This window comes from Emydura macquarii, unplaced genomic scaffold, assembly GCF_026122565.2.
Source record: "Emydura macquarii macquarii isolate MOO-44397 ecotype Brisbane River unplaced genomic scaffold, CSIRO-AGI_Emac_v2 contig_719, whole genome shotgun sequence".
Taxonomy (NCBI): domain Eukaryota; kingdom Metazoa; phylum Chordata; order Testudines; family Chelidae; genus Emydura; species Emydura macquarii.
In genome coordinates this window covers 11657596-11674943 of record NW_027130856.1, presented here as the reverse complement: position 1 = coordinate 11674943, position 17348 = coordinate 11657596, and the positions used below count along the sequence as shown (strand labels likewise).

Sequence of the window (17348 nt, the reverse complement as noted above, 5' to 3'; positions counted from 1 at the left end):
AATCACCTCCATTAATTTTGCAGCCTCCAAGAAGCAATTCTACAACGCCAGAGTTTTCCTTCAAGGATTCCTTTGTATTTCTGTTCCTTGAAACAACATCCAGATACGAGCAAAAAGCAAAGGAACCGTCTGCAAAAGGCTCATTTTCCTTCAGCCACATGCAAGAAGAGTGGTTTCATTTTTAGAATCTGTGATGTCTTTATCAAGATCCCGTAGCTATATGGATCCAGTTGGTCACTGCCCTGCAAATTGGTCAGCGGCAGCCATAGCAACTGATTTAATAGTGACTAATCTTGAGCACTCTTACCCATTCACCTGGCAGACCGTAATTTACGGTGTTGGGTTGGGACAAGCTTTTGCACTTGGAAACCAGAGAAAGGTGTTGGAAAAAGCAGCAGGGTTCCTGCATAAGGGAAATGGATGCTGCATTTCAAAAAAGGGCTTGAGGACAATGCTGTTCTGTAGATTTATACGGTCAAAAAGCCAAATGCCTTGCTTTTGGCCACTTTTCCTTTGGCTTGAAAGCTACAGCGGCTCTGCTGCCACAGGCTACTGCATACGCAATGTAGTTTCATGCTACCCAGCATAAATCCAAGTCTCTAGCCAGGCCTTTTCTCCTGTTATCACTGCAGCTCCTGCTCTGGGTCAAAGGACACTTGAGTAACACCCTTTGCAGCTGAAACCACATTTTCTTCCATGAATTGGATGGCGAGGGCTACTAAACTTGCAAGACATTTGGCATACAGCCTGCCTCCTCAGCCTGCTGCACAAAGCCAACAAACCTAAATCTCCTTCCCCATAGCAGCTTCTTTTTGGCAATGTAGTGTGAACAAGACCACCATATTTTATCCATTATTACAGTGTAGGGGGTGAAAACGTGCCCCATAGTGGAAATCCATTGTGCCTATTGGGCTCGCACAGCTGAGCTATATGTAAAAACAGATAGCTGGACAACAAAGCTAGCCTGTCAAAGGTACTGCTGTGGCCCTTTTTACCATAGTATCTGAGATCTACACAGTCTTCAATGTAGTTATTCTCACAGCACCCTGTGTGGTAGGGAGGTGCTTTTGTCCCCATTTCACAGATGGGGCACAGAGAGACTAAGTGACTTGCCCAAGGTCACATAAGAAATCTGAGGCAGAGCAGGGAATTGAAGCCAAGTGTCAGACTAACGCCCTAAAGCAGCCTTCCTCTCAATTTTATCTGTCTCCTCAATTGCTAGCTTTATTTGCCTGTAGGAAGATTCAGATGTTGCAGTCACAATGGATGCGTACACAGTGGGCCAAATTCATCTCTGGCGTAACTCCACTGAAGCCAAGAGTCACACCAGACTTGAATTTGGCATGAGCTGTCCCAGTCCCACTGGTGGAGCGAGCATAAACATTACACCTTTCCTTGGATGAACGATTGATGTATTTGTTCAGCCTACAGCACAAATATGTCACGTCTCACCAGCCCTCACTGAAGTTTTATGACAAGTTCTAAAAATAAAGTCAGACTTTTGAATTCTTTGACCATACAACTACAAAGCTTCCTTGATTTTATAGCATACACAGGACAAAAGGTTCCATTTCTGAGGCGGTGACTGAGCATTGCTACAAAACTGTGATGATCTGAATCAAAAGGAGGCAAGTTGAGTATTGTCTGGATTGTACCAGGAGAACACACGGGACTGTGGCATGTCATAGTCTAACAGTGGTAAACATCAGCAACATGGCAGGACAACATATCAGCTACATCAGGCTGCTATGATTAGTACCTCTATGCTAGGCAAGTTTTACATTACTTTGCGATTTATATTTTAGAGTTACTAGAATCCCACCCCAAGTTCTTTTTCAATCCCTACCATAACTGGTTACACACTTCACAAAATAGTTTGAGAGGCAGATCTATTGATGTCAAGACCAGCAATGCTGATTGACACTAGCTGCATAGCTGGCCCATGTAATAAATGTGTGTCATGAAACCAATGCAAACATTTCACAGCAAAAGAAGCTATGTATGTGTAAGCTTCTTACTTACCTATGTGATGTATAATGCTCCAGTTGTTATACAATTACATGCACTTCTGTTTTTGTCCTCCAGCTGATATCACCAAAGGCTTTAGAAAGTTATATTCCAGACAAAAGATAAACTGCTAGGTTACACCACAAGGAAAATAGCTATAATGGTGCAAATACTTTGTTTCTAAGATGAAAGTCACCTTTCTACACTGAAAAAGTTGCAGATATTAAAACACACAACTACATAACCAAGGGTAGAGAATGTAAAACAAGACCCTTCTGATGAGGAAAAATAGGCTGTAAAACCTTCCAACTTTCTGCACATTAACATTTTTATGGTTATTTTAGGGGAAGCACCAAAGTATTTTGATTCCCCTTCAAAGGACAACCAAATGCAACAAATAATATAGGGACATGAAAATTGCCAGACTGGGTCAGACCCAAGCCCCATATCCTGTCTCTTTCCAGCGGTTTCAGAGGAATTCACAAGACTCCTCAAAATGGACAATTATGGCAAAACTTGCCTATGGGGAAGTTATTTCCTACCCCCAGGCATTTACTGGTTATCTTGCCTGCGAGGGTTTGCAGTCATCTTACCTGATGTAACAGTGGATGTTCTCATTATCCATATAGCTAAGTTTTTGAATCCTACTAATCTCTTGTGGCTAGGAGTTCCACAGGTTAATTATATGTTGTGTAAAAAGGCATTTACTTGTATCAGTTTTAAATTTGTGTCCTTCAGTGTCCTTGCATGTCTCTGTGCCTGTATTATGAGAGGGGAAATGGAAGTCTAGCCTACTCCACCTTTTTCATTGTTTTGTATACACCTATCATACAACTCATTTGTCCCATCTCTACAGTAAACAGGCCTAGTCATTTTCCTCTCTCTTCACATGGAACATCTTTCCATGCTGCTGGATCAGTTTCCTTCTGTCTCTGGATTCTTTCCTGATCCTGATCCAAACAAGGGCTGCAATTCTCTGTCTTAATCTGAGCAGTCTCCGCCCAGCTCAAGATGGAGAATCGTCTGCTGGAACCTGTTGTCTTTACAAGATGTACATTCACGTTTAAGTTGGGGGTGGCTCTGCTCCAATTTGGAAAAATTAGATGCAGCCCTCTGGGTGCCTGTCAAGATGCCACTGCAGCTCTCAGTTGGCAAAGTGTGAGTGTCCCAGATATACAGACTGCAGCTCAAACAAACAGTGACTTACACATAGGTACAAAAAGGCACCAGACTATAATGCAGTATTCACAATACTCCACAGACAATGTGACTTTATTCACAAGTGAGATTTTTTTTTACAGAGGTAGAACAAAATACTTTGTATAATCTTTGTTTGTCTTAATTATATACATATAAAGAATCTATTAGAATCCAATGAACACGAAAGAGAAATAGTGTGTACCATCAAATGCAGTACAAAGAGCATGCACAAGAACATGTTCAAATAAGATCTTGCTGGTGTAATTTTATTTTATTTTTAACATGGTAAATGAAGACTAGTGGAAAAAGTGTCATGCTTTAACTGGATTAAGTATGCCACGGTTTTGTAAATGTTTGTTGTTGGTTTATTGTAAAAACAAACAGTATTTTTTTCTTTACATCATGGTGGGGAAGATTTTTTTCAAATGTCCCAGGTAATGATAACAGAAATATATAACAATCAAATTTATAAAGTGTACTCCTGTTTAAAAAGCAAAATCATAGAAACTGTACAATTTTTAAAAAGTGAATTATCACAACTGCTTCCTAAGAATTTCCTAACCAAATATGCAAAAAAGTTAAAAGACAGCCACTGTTCTGTAACAAAGCTAATCAAATATTTATTTTCTATTCTAATAAACAGTTTTTAAAATTAATTTCTATTCCAGTAATTATAAAGTGGGTTGGGATTTTCTTTATTATTAATGTTCTACTTGATTAATAAAGCACAAAACCACAAATTATAGGTATATTGCTGTTATTTCCTCATGGGATCTGCTGGGGTTGTTTTATGCATACATTTTAGAAAGATATATAATCAGATTTTTTTTTTTTTTTTTAAAGCATTTTAATAATCGGGGGGAGGGAGAGGGAGAAAAATCTGTTCTCCTTGCTACTGGACTACATTTGCATATTGTAGTCTCTGCTAAAATTCCTTCTGAGCCCAATCCAACACCAAGGCCTCCCACTGGATTTCAGTAGTCCTGGATCAGGTCCTTAGGGTGCTATTCAGGAATGTTGGATAAAGCTCATGGGTGAAATTCTGGCCCCAGTGAAGGCAATGGCAAAACTCCTATTGATTTCTGTAATGCAAGGATTCCACCCCAAGTACTTGGGTTTTAGGCAACTGTGCTATATGTGGACTGGGAGATGGAGGTGATAGGGGCACAGTGCTGCTACTTCACTACTGTAGCCTGGAGTGGCAGACAGAAGCAGCTATATCCCCTCTGCACTCGTTATGCAAGTGTTTCCAGCCATTGAAGCCACATATTCCTGGATCTAGTGGCCTCTCTTCCAGCCCTCACTCCCCTCACATTTGCATATTCAGAACTGGCATGGAGCCCCCTCTGTGGCACACTTGGAAAACTTGGGCTCTCTACCCAGACCGCAGCCCTCTCACAGGATTTAAAGCAGTGAATAGGTGGTGCTCAGCACTGGGGTTAATTTAATCCTTTCTTCACTTCTCCATGGCAACTAAGATTCAAACACACACACAGCATCCATAGACTTGGTTTTCATTAATGACATTAGCTAAGCCACTATTTAATGCACACAATTTACTTCAATCCTCCTAAGAGTCAGATGCCAGCCCAAGTTTCTATATTGGACATCAGTCTAACAATGATCAAGCTGAAGTACTGAAAAAGGAGGGCCTGCAGTCTCTAATATCTTATTTGATTTAAAGTGGATGCTTTGCTGAAACAGAATAAGGAAAAGCCTTTTCTCATGTGGAATCAAAATGCACATGCAAGTCTTAGGCCACTAAATGGGCTACAGAATGACAACAGCAACCACGTCAAGGCTGCGTATGTAGGCATAAAATCCACAGCAAAATCATTTAGATTATGTTAACTGCTACAAAACGGGTAAGGTTCACCTGAAAAACAAATTCTTCTTTACATTCTGACATGCCAGGTTGCACCAGGTAATAATTAAATGTCTCTGAATTTCACTCAAAGATTAAATGACATAACACCACAATTTAACCTAATGGGATAGAAACGGGAATTTTGCTGAGGGCCTATATTTATTATTACTGAGGGAAATAGGATTCCTTCCTCCAAACTTTTATGAAGATTAGTGGCCACCACCACCTACACAAACAGGATCCCTGGGTTTGTTTACAGTGAATACTGTAAGTCTGGCAACTCTCTGAAGAAGAAAGCCAGAAAATCTGATGACCTTTTAATGTTATGCAATAGTCCTTAGATTCCTGGAACGTGCTTCCTGCTTACAAGGTAATAATGACTTCCCGACCTTATGGATAAGTATTTATTTGGGATGAAACCTACACTGTTTTAAATGGGATTCTATAGAAAGTACTCTGAAAACCTATAAAATGTAATGGAAAAGATAATCCTTCTGTAGTTTGAATCATTCTATAGAATTTAATAGATAATTATATTCCGACTCCAGCTACGTCTGAATTAACCCTTACGTTATTAACCTTGAAATGGGTCATGATTAAATATTTGCAGAATTAGGTTTAAAGAGATTTTTGAACTTTAAACAGAAATTGTAACAGTTTGGAAAAATATCATGAAGTGCTTTACAACCCAGATGAATTGAGGGTTGTCACTGTCAGCCATATTTGACATGGGTAGGGGGAGGGTGAACTTTGAAAACATTAATGAATCACAGCACAAGGTCTATCCTATGAAAAGCTACCATTCCCCAGATTGTCAATCGGTAACAACACAGCAGCACTGCAGTGAGCCCATTCCATTTGGCAACAGGAGGTGGAGGCCAGGATTACGAAGTTTGAATCTTTGGTAGATTGGTTTGGATATAGCTACCTACATTTTTGGAAAGCCATGTCACGCTGTCTCCACAATCAATCTACTTCAAACACTGGCAGATACTGTTCAAACTGATTTTATCTGCCCTGATCTGCAATTTTGTGTTAGCTAAAGTAATAAAGGAGTCCTGTTAAACCTAAATTATCAAATGAAAAAGGCAATTTCCTCATTCATACCCCATTAGTTTTTTTAGTTATTGCTAGGAAAGCTCTAAAATGCTCGTGCCATAAAATAAACATGTGGCTTAATGTACAGTATGTGTACTTCAGAGGACGATGGCATCTGCAGTAACTGCTCTATACTGCCATGGTAATTGGATGCACAAATTAAGCAATAGCAAATACTGAGAAGAATGTACAAAAACATACATAGAAAAGTAACACATCTGGCGCTTTTTGAAATAACTCTTTAATCACCAAAAAGAAGACATCACCAACATCCATACCTACAACACAAAATTTCAATGTTATTTGATTCCAACAGGTGCCTGTTGCCTCTCTTCTAGCAAAATTTGCAATGTTTTTTTTAAAACAATTTATTGAATAGAGATTTACAAAAGACCCCGAAATTAAAACCACTGATCTGTTTTGCAATTCTGAAATCATACCATTAACTTGGCACAATTCAAAGCCCGCAATACTTTCAAGTAATTTTGAAAAAATAGGAACTTGAAAACTACAACCATGTTAGGTAGCATTTTCAAAAGCAGCTATGGGGCCTACGTCCCATTTTCAAAAAGGAGTTAGACTCTTAAGAACTTATTAAAATATCATTTTTGAAAATTGGGATTTAGGAGCCTAAGTCACTTCACTTTTGAAAATGTTACCCATAGTACCTCATTCAAATAAATCAAAGTGTTTTCTACCTGCAGTTTTAATTCCTCCCCCAAAAAATAAAACTAAAAATGTGGCTGTGTTTAAGCAAAGTCACATCACTAGATCATTTACAGACATACTTTAGCATCACTTTGCAACAGTAGGTATAAGAATTTAGAGCACAAGACTCTTAGAGATTCTACCTACAGTTCTTCAACCCATAATAATGAACTAAAATGATATGTATTATTTAGAATGGGGAAAGAACAGAAACATTGCAGAGAGATGCATCAATGTCTGGATGGAGACAAACTCATACAATGTAGATTGAAAACTTTCGCTTCAGCCAGGAATGCCTTGAATGTGTTTACTGAAATATCTTTTCTGGTCTAAAAGAATGGTAACAACACTGTTTTAGGAAAAAAATAATGCCAAAACATAAAGAAGCTCCCATTCTCCCCAGTACTCTGCTTTCATAACAGCTCAGGCCATTCACCCAGCTGCTATCTGGAGCATACAACTCACTTCTTGAGGTTAAACTATTCTGCTTCATTTTCTGCTAGGCCAGTGGTACATAATAAGAGTTGTTGTGCTCTTTATACATTGGGTTCCCATTAATGTGACCGACTTGTTCTCTGCAGTTGTGACAACTGTGCAGGCCTATTTACTTATAGCTCAGATTTTCTCCCATTCATTGCACAAAGCTGAAAAGTAAACAACAGTTAAGAAAACATTCGCTCGCCAAAGCCCAGCATGAAAAGGCACAGCCTCTCTATGCAAGAGGCCAGATCTGTGTTTACTAACACACACAGCATTGTTTCATGCTCTTGCCTGGTATTGTGTAAGAACAATCCCAGTCCTTTTCAGGCCCCCTGCTCTTCTTATTCAGCCTCTGAGAAGTTACAAAATATAACAGAACACTGTGTTTTCTGAGAATATATTGACTGCACTAATTATCCACAATACTGTATATTTGCTATTAAGAACATGAACGTGTGCTTTCAAAGTGTGACATTCAGCGCTCTGAGGGTGTGAAAGGAATTAGATGGATTGTTCTGTCACTTAATCCGAGGCTTCAATGTATCTTTTTTTTAAATTTTAAAAAACAAATAGAATACACATTTTAACTGTTGAACTTTTACTGGCTATAGAAGTTTGTAAGGACCCTATTACTATGTGGTTACAATAGAAGATACACAGTTAAGGTCAGGTCACGGTTTCCAACAACATTCACAGGACTGAGAATAAGGAAATGAGGGATGGATCCTCAGGGAACCTCGTGGAGACTGAACTGCTCACTGTGGAAGTGCCTTGAGTATTGCATTCACTTCCTCAGCAACCGCTGTCAATGCAAACTCAAACTGCTCCTGTGGAGAGAACAAATACACAGTCTGAATAATAAAACAGAACATTTCCAGGAAGGAAGCCTGGTGCACTATTCTGTCATGAAGCATCCTTAAGATATTATTAAAAAATATGAATATGCAAGATGAACTGCACATTCCAACAGAAAAGAACAAAATGTTCTGAGATTATTGATGCAATATATCACCTTTGACAGGATCTTAAAACTCACAGTCATCTTAGAGAAAAATGCAGATAGTAGAAACCAAGAAGCACTTGTTATTACAGTTGGATATTAGCATACAATGACATATTACAATTGCATGGTCAGAAAGGTCTGTGAGCAGCTGATCACTATCCATTTCCATCTGACAGATGGAAACTGGTTAAATATCTATGACTGACGTATAGGAAGAGGTGGGGCACTGGAGCTAGGACTCCTTTGCTTCCTTAAATCAGCATTTCCAGACAATAGCAACTACAGTAAATCTTTCCTCACATTACACATACTGTAAGGAAACAATGACTAAAACAGTTTGATTTTTCAGCATCCAATACCTGGAACAAATTACTAAGCATTCTTCAATCATTATCCTGCCATTTCAAAACATGTGGTTATCTGTCTGAAAGGAGCTTTTCTTTGCTACTGCTTTTATTGTCAACACAACTGCCAACATTACGAAAAATCAGTTCTGTACTGGATTATTTTTAGAGAGTCGTCTTCCAAATACTGACGTGATCTAGCCTTCAGAGATTAGATGAAATCACAGCCAAAAGTGGGAAGGCTACAGACATACATACCTGCCTTATAAAAGCTTACACCTAACACATTCTAGTCTCAGATAAGGACAGAGAAGTTTCATTTCCTCAAGGTTAGAAGGTGTGAAGACACTGGGATACAGTAAGAGAGAGTGTATGAGAGAGATAATAAGTAAACTTAAAATTTTGGTATCTATTTTCTAAGCAAACTATTTTGCTAAGAAATTTCATTTACTGAAATGTTTGACTCTGCATCTACTTTTTTTTACATTAAAAATCATTTTACATTCGACTGTCCAGTCTGTTCACACAAAAAGGAGTCACGTGTTGTGCAGAAAGAACAGTAAATCTGCTCAAAGTATTGTAAAGTTTGATTTCACATTTTGCATACAGAGTCAGTTTGAAATAATCTAAAGCACCCAGAGTTTCAAGCAGACACCGGTGTTCTAACTATCAGGCTAAAGAATGTGAGGGAACTTAACATGTAAAACATAACCCTGGGAATCTGGGATTAAAATCAACCACACAATACTGTAGTGAAAGGGACGGTACAAGCGATGTGCAGAGTTCAGAGGGATTATACCTCCCTAGGGTGGGGACGCTCAGTGCTGTTCCTGCAGCATAGAGCTATGTCCATCTGGCACAGCAAACTCACAATGATATAGCTTCCATTGATACCTTTAGAGAGCAGTACCACCTGGATCCACCTCCCCAACATCTTTAAACTAAAACCTCCTAAATCTAGATAACATGAACTTTAATTTTATTCATTTTTAAAGGGACCTGCTCTGTTAATCTATAGTCACTTATGCTACAATCAACATGTGTAACAGCTTAATATAAGACTGACTGAGAAGAAGGGAGAGCCTTGGGATAAAGATCAGAGCCGACAGAAATGTTGTATTTTGGTTCCATCTCTAATGCAGAGGCACTATAAATCCAGTCTCTTAGAAAAAGAGTAATAAACCTGTGTTTAGTTTTGATTCCACATAAAAACTGGAAAGAAAACCAAACGAGGTACTGGTTACATGTTATATGTGAGACCATAATGAGCATTGACTTAATATTACAGCTTTCAGAAAGGAAGAGATGGTAAGGAGGGAAAGAGAAGGGAAGAAAGAAAGAAAGAAAGAAAGAACTTTCACATCCCAAAGAATATATTCATTCATTACTCTTTCATTTTGTGATGTCCTCTGCAAAAAACAAAACCACAAAACCTTTATTATGCCCATCAGAAATGCAGAATGTTCATTTCATTTTTGTTTATTATATACTGTGCTTCTGAATAAAAGATTGCTTCTTATAGACAATAGGTTGCTAACAAATCATTTACACGATTATTGAAACTGTGGAGCACTGTCTGCTGGAAATGCAATGACATTGCTGAAGTAACTCAGTGTGTATTTGCCTAGGGACATTCTGTAATTGGCATTTCTAACCTGACTTTTAATCCGTTGTTTTAAATTACTCCAAGAGCCTGATATTCCTTATTTGTATTCAGATGGGAAAGCACATGGGTTTGTTTAAATACAAATAAATAAATAAATACATAAATAATCTCTGAGGACAACATAGCACTGGCATGTAACCGGATATTTATGATTTGCAATATGCTAACTTGAATAAGTGATTTGGGCAGTTCTGAGATGATGATAATGGACTGGTGGATGGAGAGGCAAGAGAGAGGAGCAATTTATTCAGTTTTTCATACTAGATCACAGCATCAATTAATTTTATTTATGAAGGTACTCCAGGTACACGTTTTAGGGGGAGACCACCACACTGAAGTGTAACTAACAGTGAGAATTCCATGTGACCAACTGATCAAGCCCAGATAAGTTTACATTCCATTTCACTACTTTGTAGTTTAGGAACTTTTGTGTGTGTGTGTTGGTGGTGTCATTGAGGGTAACATACCCTTCCATGCCAAAAGAAAGGAATACCAGAGTAAGGATTCAGCAGAAAGACTGCCATGCACAGGGGGTGCATTAACAAAATGTGTCAGGATTTGTATTTTCTCTAGGAATCAATACTTGCTAAATTAGATTCTGTATGTTATTTCTTCTTCTAATTTGAAAATTAGAATAGAAGAATTTGTGATATCTTGCACTCACGTGCAGATAGAGACTGAACAACTTCAACTACTAATCATCATTCTTATTACGTCAGCTGAAATGGCACAAAAAGTATCTCCACAGTTCTCCAACACCAGTTTTGCCAGTTTAGATAGGGAACAGAACTGAATGGGACTGGGAGAAATCCTTTGCTTCCTCAAGAAAAGTTATGAAACAGTGTCTGACCCAGAAAACCCTTTGTTCCACAAGTACCCAGCAGCAACTTTCACTTCCCATACGTTGCAGATATTTCCATCAGTACCTACTTACATCATGGGACAGTGCCATATCATTGCTCTTGTGGGCCATCTATCCAGGTTGGGGACTCCAGACAAAAAAAAACCCACGTCAATCTCTGCCCATGTAATCTATACATGTCTCTTTAGTTGGTCTCCCTGTCATGAATGGGATTCCTCGATGTCATATAGAACAACAAACTTTCATTTGATCATTGCAGCTCTTAACAAGCAGCAAGTGAGGATAACCCAAGGTATCTTTCCATCTTTCATCGATGTTACTTATAGCAGCAGTACAAAGATGAATTTCAAAGCTGAGATACATGTAAACAGAATTACACTTTTCTTTGTAAATTGATGACTGTGTTGCATATTGTTGCCATCAACAACAACTGTATGATATTTTATTGCATTTCACCAGAAGACACAAATGTAGCCTACCGTGCAATATCTATATAAAAAGAACACATGACAAGCATTTAAAAGGAAGCACAGGACTTCACCCATCATGAGTGTAAAACATATCATTTCAGAAACAGGGCAGTGTATTGTTACTCCCGTTTAAAGGGCTTGATTTCCTCCTTAACTATTTCCTGTAAACAGAAACTTTTTCAGCACAAAAACTGAATGCTGTAGTTATATTCATAAGTGATTTGGAACCTTTGGTTTACATATTGCATGATACAGAACTGCAAATACTCTAAGGAAATAATCCATCCTTGAAGATTAGAGCAAGAACTTTTTTTAAAGCATGTGTTTTCTTTAATAGATTATAGACTGCTGTCTTGACCGTCTTTCATATACATTAATTAAGATAGATATGGATGATGTTACAAGAAAGACAAGTAAACACCAAAGAAAGTAGCCTAGATAAATGTTCATCAGAAATAAACTATAGTTGGTAGGGAGCCAAACAGAGTAATCAGCTAGCGACTTGTGTTAAATTAGGTCATGCACTCTCTCTTCTATCATGAAAATAATTACAGTGAAAGACCTTTAATGTATTTAAAATCCCAGTGGATTTATTGACAGTACCTTTGTCTGAACCATGCCTGGTCTCTGGTCCCGCAAGTGCTCCAGGGTAGCAGCAATATCAATCTCTTTAGCACCTGCAACAAACCATAAATTGGGCTGAGTTCAGAGCAAAAGATAATACATGCTACATCTGTCAATCTCCTGCTATCGGGTTCCCTTTGGGCTAAGAGTCCAATTGAAAATTATTACATCCATCCCTCAGCAGACGAGGCAGGCAGTTGCAATTTTTGTGTTCACATAGAAAAAATAAATAAGAGAAAAGGGCAGCTTTGATTAGCATTAATTCAAGAAAAACCAGAGGACAACAAATTCTTACGAGATGCCTACACAGATACTGCCCAACAGCAGAGCATATTTGTTAGAAACAACAGGCCCATCCTGGCAATGCTTACTGCTGTAAGTTGCCCCATTGCAGGCACATGAGATGTGCATGGTATTGCAGAATTAGGTCCTAAGCTTTTGCTACTATCATTTCTATCACATTTTAAAAGGATGCACCATAAATCACATGAGGTGCAGACATCGTAAGGTCTCAGTGCCAACTGCTGTCAGGTTTATGCTAATGCAAACAGCATACGCATCCTATTTAAGAGACACAATCCCACATCTACAGCACCTTTTCAGGAAAAACATTCAAGAACGGCAACTTAAAACAAACAGCTTAATTTGGGGGGTGGGGGGGGGGGAACCCAAGAAAATCTTTAAAAACAAATCACCAAGGCTAAGAAAATATATGCATTTGTAAAGCCTTCCTTGAAAATGAGCATTTATCTATCTGTATCAGAAAAAGACCTTTATTCGCACAATGGGCAAACCAAGGATAACTCAGAGGTCAAAGGTTGCCACCTGGGTTCTTTATATGTTGGGAATTTACATAGAGGCTACTGGATGATAAAGTAGAAGGATTTTTAAAAGACAAAAATAAAGATCTCAATGAACCAAAAGAAAAGACACTTCCCAAAAGTGTAATAATAATATCACATCCCAACCACAGTTGATGCAGTTAGAATTTCCATGGAAAGCATCAATTCAGGTGAGGCTTGCACCACAGAAAACTACTAACAGCTGTTGCCCTTATCTGCAGAACAAGGGCACCTTTTTAACAAGGTAAGTATTTAATTTTAATGCTAACAATGTAGCTGAATCCACACCCACACACACACAGTGAGTGTGGGATTTTCAAAGTTTCACCTTTAACTACAGTGAGAGAAGAGTTGGCCAACGTTGTACATTTTTCAAAACCCATCCACAAAATTTAGGAAGGATGGCAGCCTTTATGCCTAGGAAATAAAATTTCAAAGTAACCCATAGGAGGAAAAGGTTTGCACAGGAATCCAGTAATACTATTCAATGTGCAGATAGGCTTCCATATCCCCTTTTATGAAAATTTCAATGTCAGGCAAAAGTTGATTTTTATAATTCACAAACCTCTTGAGAATCAACATTCAGAAAAAATCTTGAAAGTGCATTAAATAAGCCATTTAGCTCATTCCTTTCCATGATACAGATTATGGCCCTGAAGTAATGAACATTTCCTACTGAACAGGGTGCTTACTTACAATCATCAATGGGACTACAGCCCTGGTAGTGTGTGCACAATGTCAGGAAATAAGGCCCTGATTCAGCAAACCAGTTAAGCACATGCTTATAGTAAAGCACGTGAGCAGTACCATTGGACTAGTGTGCTTAAGGTTAAGCATGTATTTAAGTGTTTTGCTGAATCTGAGCATAATTGCTTGGAAGATCAGACTCTGTGTGGTCTTCGGCATATACACCATTACTAATCATAGAATAGGTCTGCTGACAGAGGAGGGAAGATAATGAAGTACAATCAGACAGAGTACCACCTCGTCTTTCCCGAAGCACACACACAACTACCTATTCAAGCTACTCTTACAGTTAGAGGAAAAAAGAGATTGTTTTGCTGCTCTTTCTTTCTTTTCTTTTTTTAAAAAGATTGCAAAATGTTCAGAGACGATGGTGATGGGAGCTACATAAATACCTAGAGAGACTGATCAACTGAATATAGTGCTACAAAGATGGGCTGCTGCTTTGAAGGAAAAAACTTGGAAAAAGAAAATTCAGAACAGAAGATGAGGAGGTCTAGGGCAAGAGGTAACACTGGTAGTTTCTGTGGGAGCAAGCCTCCTCCCCTACAAACACTCCTGCACCTTTCACATCAATTCCCTTATTGTGCCAAAACAAAAATACGTATATATCACCATTCCTCTATTAAAACTCATTGTGATGAGGGCTTTTTCTACTAAAAATATACCAGATTGTTGGCATCTTATGTAAACTCCACTATGTTGTTTGTTGGTCTCTGGAATAGCTCAAGTCACAATAATAACTAAGGGGGAGATTTTCAGGGGCACAAAGGGCAGTTTGGCACCCAACTCACATTCAAAATCAAGGGGAGTTGGATGCCTAACTGCCCTTTGTCTATCTCTCCCTAATTGCTTTAGTGGCACATATGACAAATTCAGGGTCTTCATCACATTGAAGCTTTCCCTTTCCACAGTGACATACTGTAATGCATAGCATCTTTCATCCTGGAGCATACAAAAGCACTTTACATACCACACCACGGCTATGCAGATGTGCCTGCGAAACAAGGCATTCTAGTGGGATAAAGGGAAATCTTATCTAGAGACAGTAGGTCAAAATCTTGCTCATACACATTGTGCCGCCATGGAATCCTTCACTTCCACACTGAGCTGAAAGGACTGAAGGTTTTTACAGGTCTCATTTGAAAGGCTCACACACAAGCTACAAGTAACAACATTTATCTATAGTGGAAAAAGGAAGAACCGAGTCATCCTCATCAGGACTTGAGCCTCCGGCTCCAAGGGCACCTAAATATTGCAAATGTTTTGCTTAGACCACTAACCCATTCCCTCCAACAACAGAGACATCAAAATGCTGTCTTTGGAAACAACATATATCATATAGGAAAGGGTAAAAAGCACTGGCTCAAGTGCAGCCACAGATAACTGGGAAGAAGAAAGCAGACCGTGTCTCTACTCCCTTCCAACACGTATCTCTTGGTCATACAGTGCCACTGCGCTTCAGGAAATAAAGTTCAGAGGGTAATGTCTAAAGGATCATCTTTTCACCTATGACTACATTTTACCTCATAGCTGAGGTCTTTCATGAAATAAATTTGGTCTCTGCTTGCCATAGGCTGCCTTTTAATAAGAGATTTCTGTGGGGGTTTTTAAATGTATCGAAGAGCAAAACTTACTGTGAGATTGAGTAGCTGCTGCAGTAGGAGCAGTAATAGGAGAGATGAATTTGTAAGCATTTTTACAGAATACACCTTAGATTCTGTCACCCCTACTTACACTGACTCTCACTGAGATCAGTAGGACCACGTCAGAAACCACTATGCAGTGGCAGTAAAGGAGGCAGAATCTGGCCTTTAGTAATTAACAATAACATGTTTAAAAGATCAAGGCATTTACATCGAGTAGTCAAACAAGCCACATCAGAAAATATTAGCCCAAACAGAGCGAAAACATGAGAAGATTCAAGTTGAATTATATTTGGCCCTAGGAGAGAAACAGTTTCTGAAGTTTGGGGTCAGCCCTCTTCCAACCTACTCTTCCCCTGGGCAGCACTGTAGGAACTGGCACTTAGCAGCTGGGTTAAATGTTTGGCCTGCAGAGAGTCACATCAGTCGTGTATCTGGAACTGCCGCACTGGGCCATTGGAAAAAAGCACAAGTAAAACTCTAGAGGAAATTCACATTCTGTTTCTGAAATACAATAAGTAACAGACATAAGCTAATAATGGGGCATTGCAATAGGCTCTCTAAGGTTCCTCCTGGCAACTCCCAATATCTCAGCAAACAGGATATTAATATTACTCATATGATTAATGCCCATTAAGGCCCCAGTCAGGATTAGGGTCTAATTGTGCTAGGCACTGTACAAATACATAAAATGCAGTCCCTGATAACAGCAGCATTTCTTTACAGGGAGTTTGTAAACAACTAAAACATTATACAACTTTGGTTAAGGCAGCCATGATTTTATTTAATACACAGTAGCCTCACATGTGCTTAAACTGAAGTCAAGGGCAAAAGCCCTATTTGGCTTCAGTGGGAACAGAAATGGGTCCAGTGTCTTCATTGAGCTAACCCTCTGTGTTACACTAAGAACTTCCATGCTGGGAACTACTTTCAGACATATCAGAAAATGCTCTAGAAAAAGATGAAAATTGTGTAAACTAAGAACATTAAAGGGTGGATTAGGGTATTAGGTTAGGACTCAGAAAAGATGGGTTCGACTCCTGAATCAGACATAGATTTCCTGTGTGACCTTGGGTAAATCATTTAATCTACCCTGTGGCCTCAGTTCATCATCTGTAAAATGGGATAATACTTCCCTCTCTCAAAGCGGTATAGTGAGGATAAAATCCAGAGCTGGTTTTAGGGGTGGGTGATCAAGGCAGTTACCCTGGATGCCAACTTCCAGTAGGCATCATACCAACAGTGGGGTCTGGAAACATCTTCCACCTTGGGTGGCAAAATGCCTAGGGCTATTTCTGATAAAATCCATTCATGGTTGTGACATGCTTAGTTAGTAGAGTGATGAGGACTAGATATATCATCTATATTACTGTTTAAATAGTTGTAACATTGGAGTGTGAGATTACAAACATGGGATTGTTAGGACTTCCATTGTATTTTTAAGGAGGAGGAGATGAGCTGCATGAGAAAAAGGACTCATCCAAATAGAAAAAAATGGAATACTAAAAGTAATACAGAAAATGACCGGTCATATGCATTTCTTTTTGTACCATGTAGATGTTCAATTTCATTCCTGTGAGCTATTCCCTCTCTAATATATCTTTTTATGTTTGCTATATAATAAAGATTTTGTATTAGTCTTTGAAGGGCAAAGGGTCTTGTTAGGTCAGATTAAAAGATGTCTTGTTAAAATCTCCAAGGAAACTGTTTTGAAGAGCCCCAGGTATAGTTCTTTCCAATGTTATTGCGAGAAGCTGAAAGAAGTACAATTAATATTTGTAAGATGC

General features: G+C 38.8%; 1 protein-coding gene across 1 annotated transcript in view; it reads right to left on the bottom strand.

Annotated features, from left to right (window-relative positions):
- Positions 1 to 3246: 3246 nt before the first annotated feature.
- LOC137149191 (receptor-type tyrosine-protein phosphatase N2-like) overlaps positions 3247 to 17348 on the bottom strand; it is a 138003-nt gene continuing 123901 nt past the window's right edge. Inside the window, exons 12-13 of the mRNA XM_067542550.1 lie at positions 12309 to 12382; positions 3247 to 8187 (exon numbers count right to left, since the gene is read on the bottom strand). Coding sequence (XP_067398651.1) covers positions 8116 to 8187; positions 12309 to 12382 — 146 coding nt within the window. The 3' untranslated portion in view covers positions 3247 to 8115. The remainder of the gene's footprint in view (positions 8188 to 12308; positions 12383 to 17348) is intronic.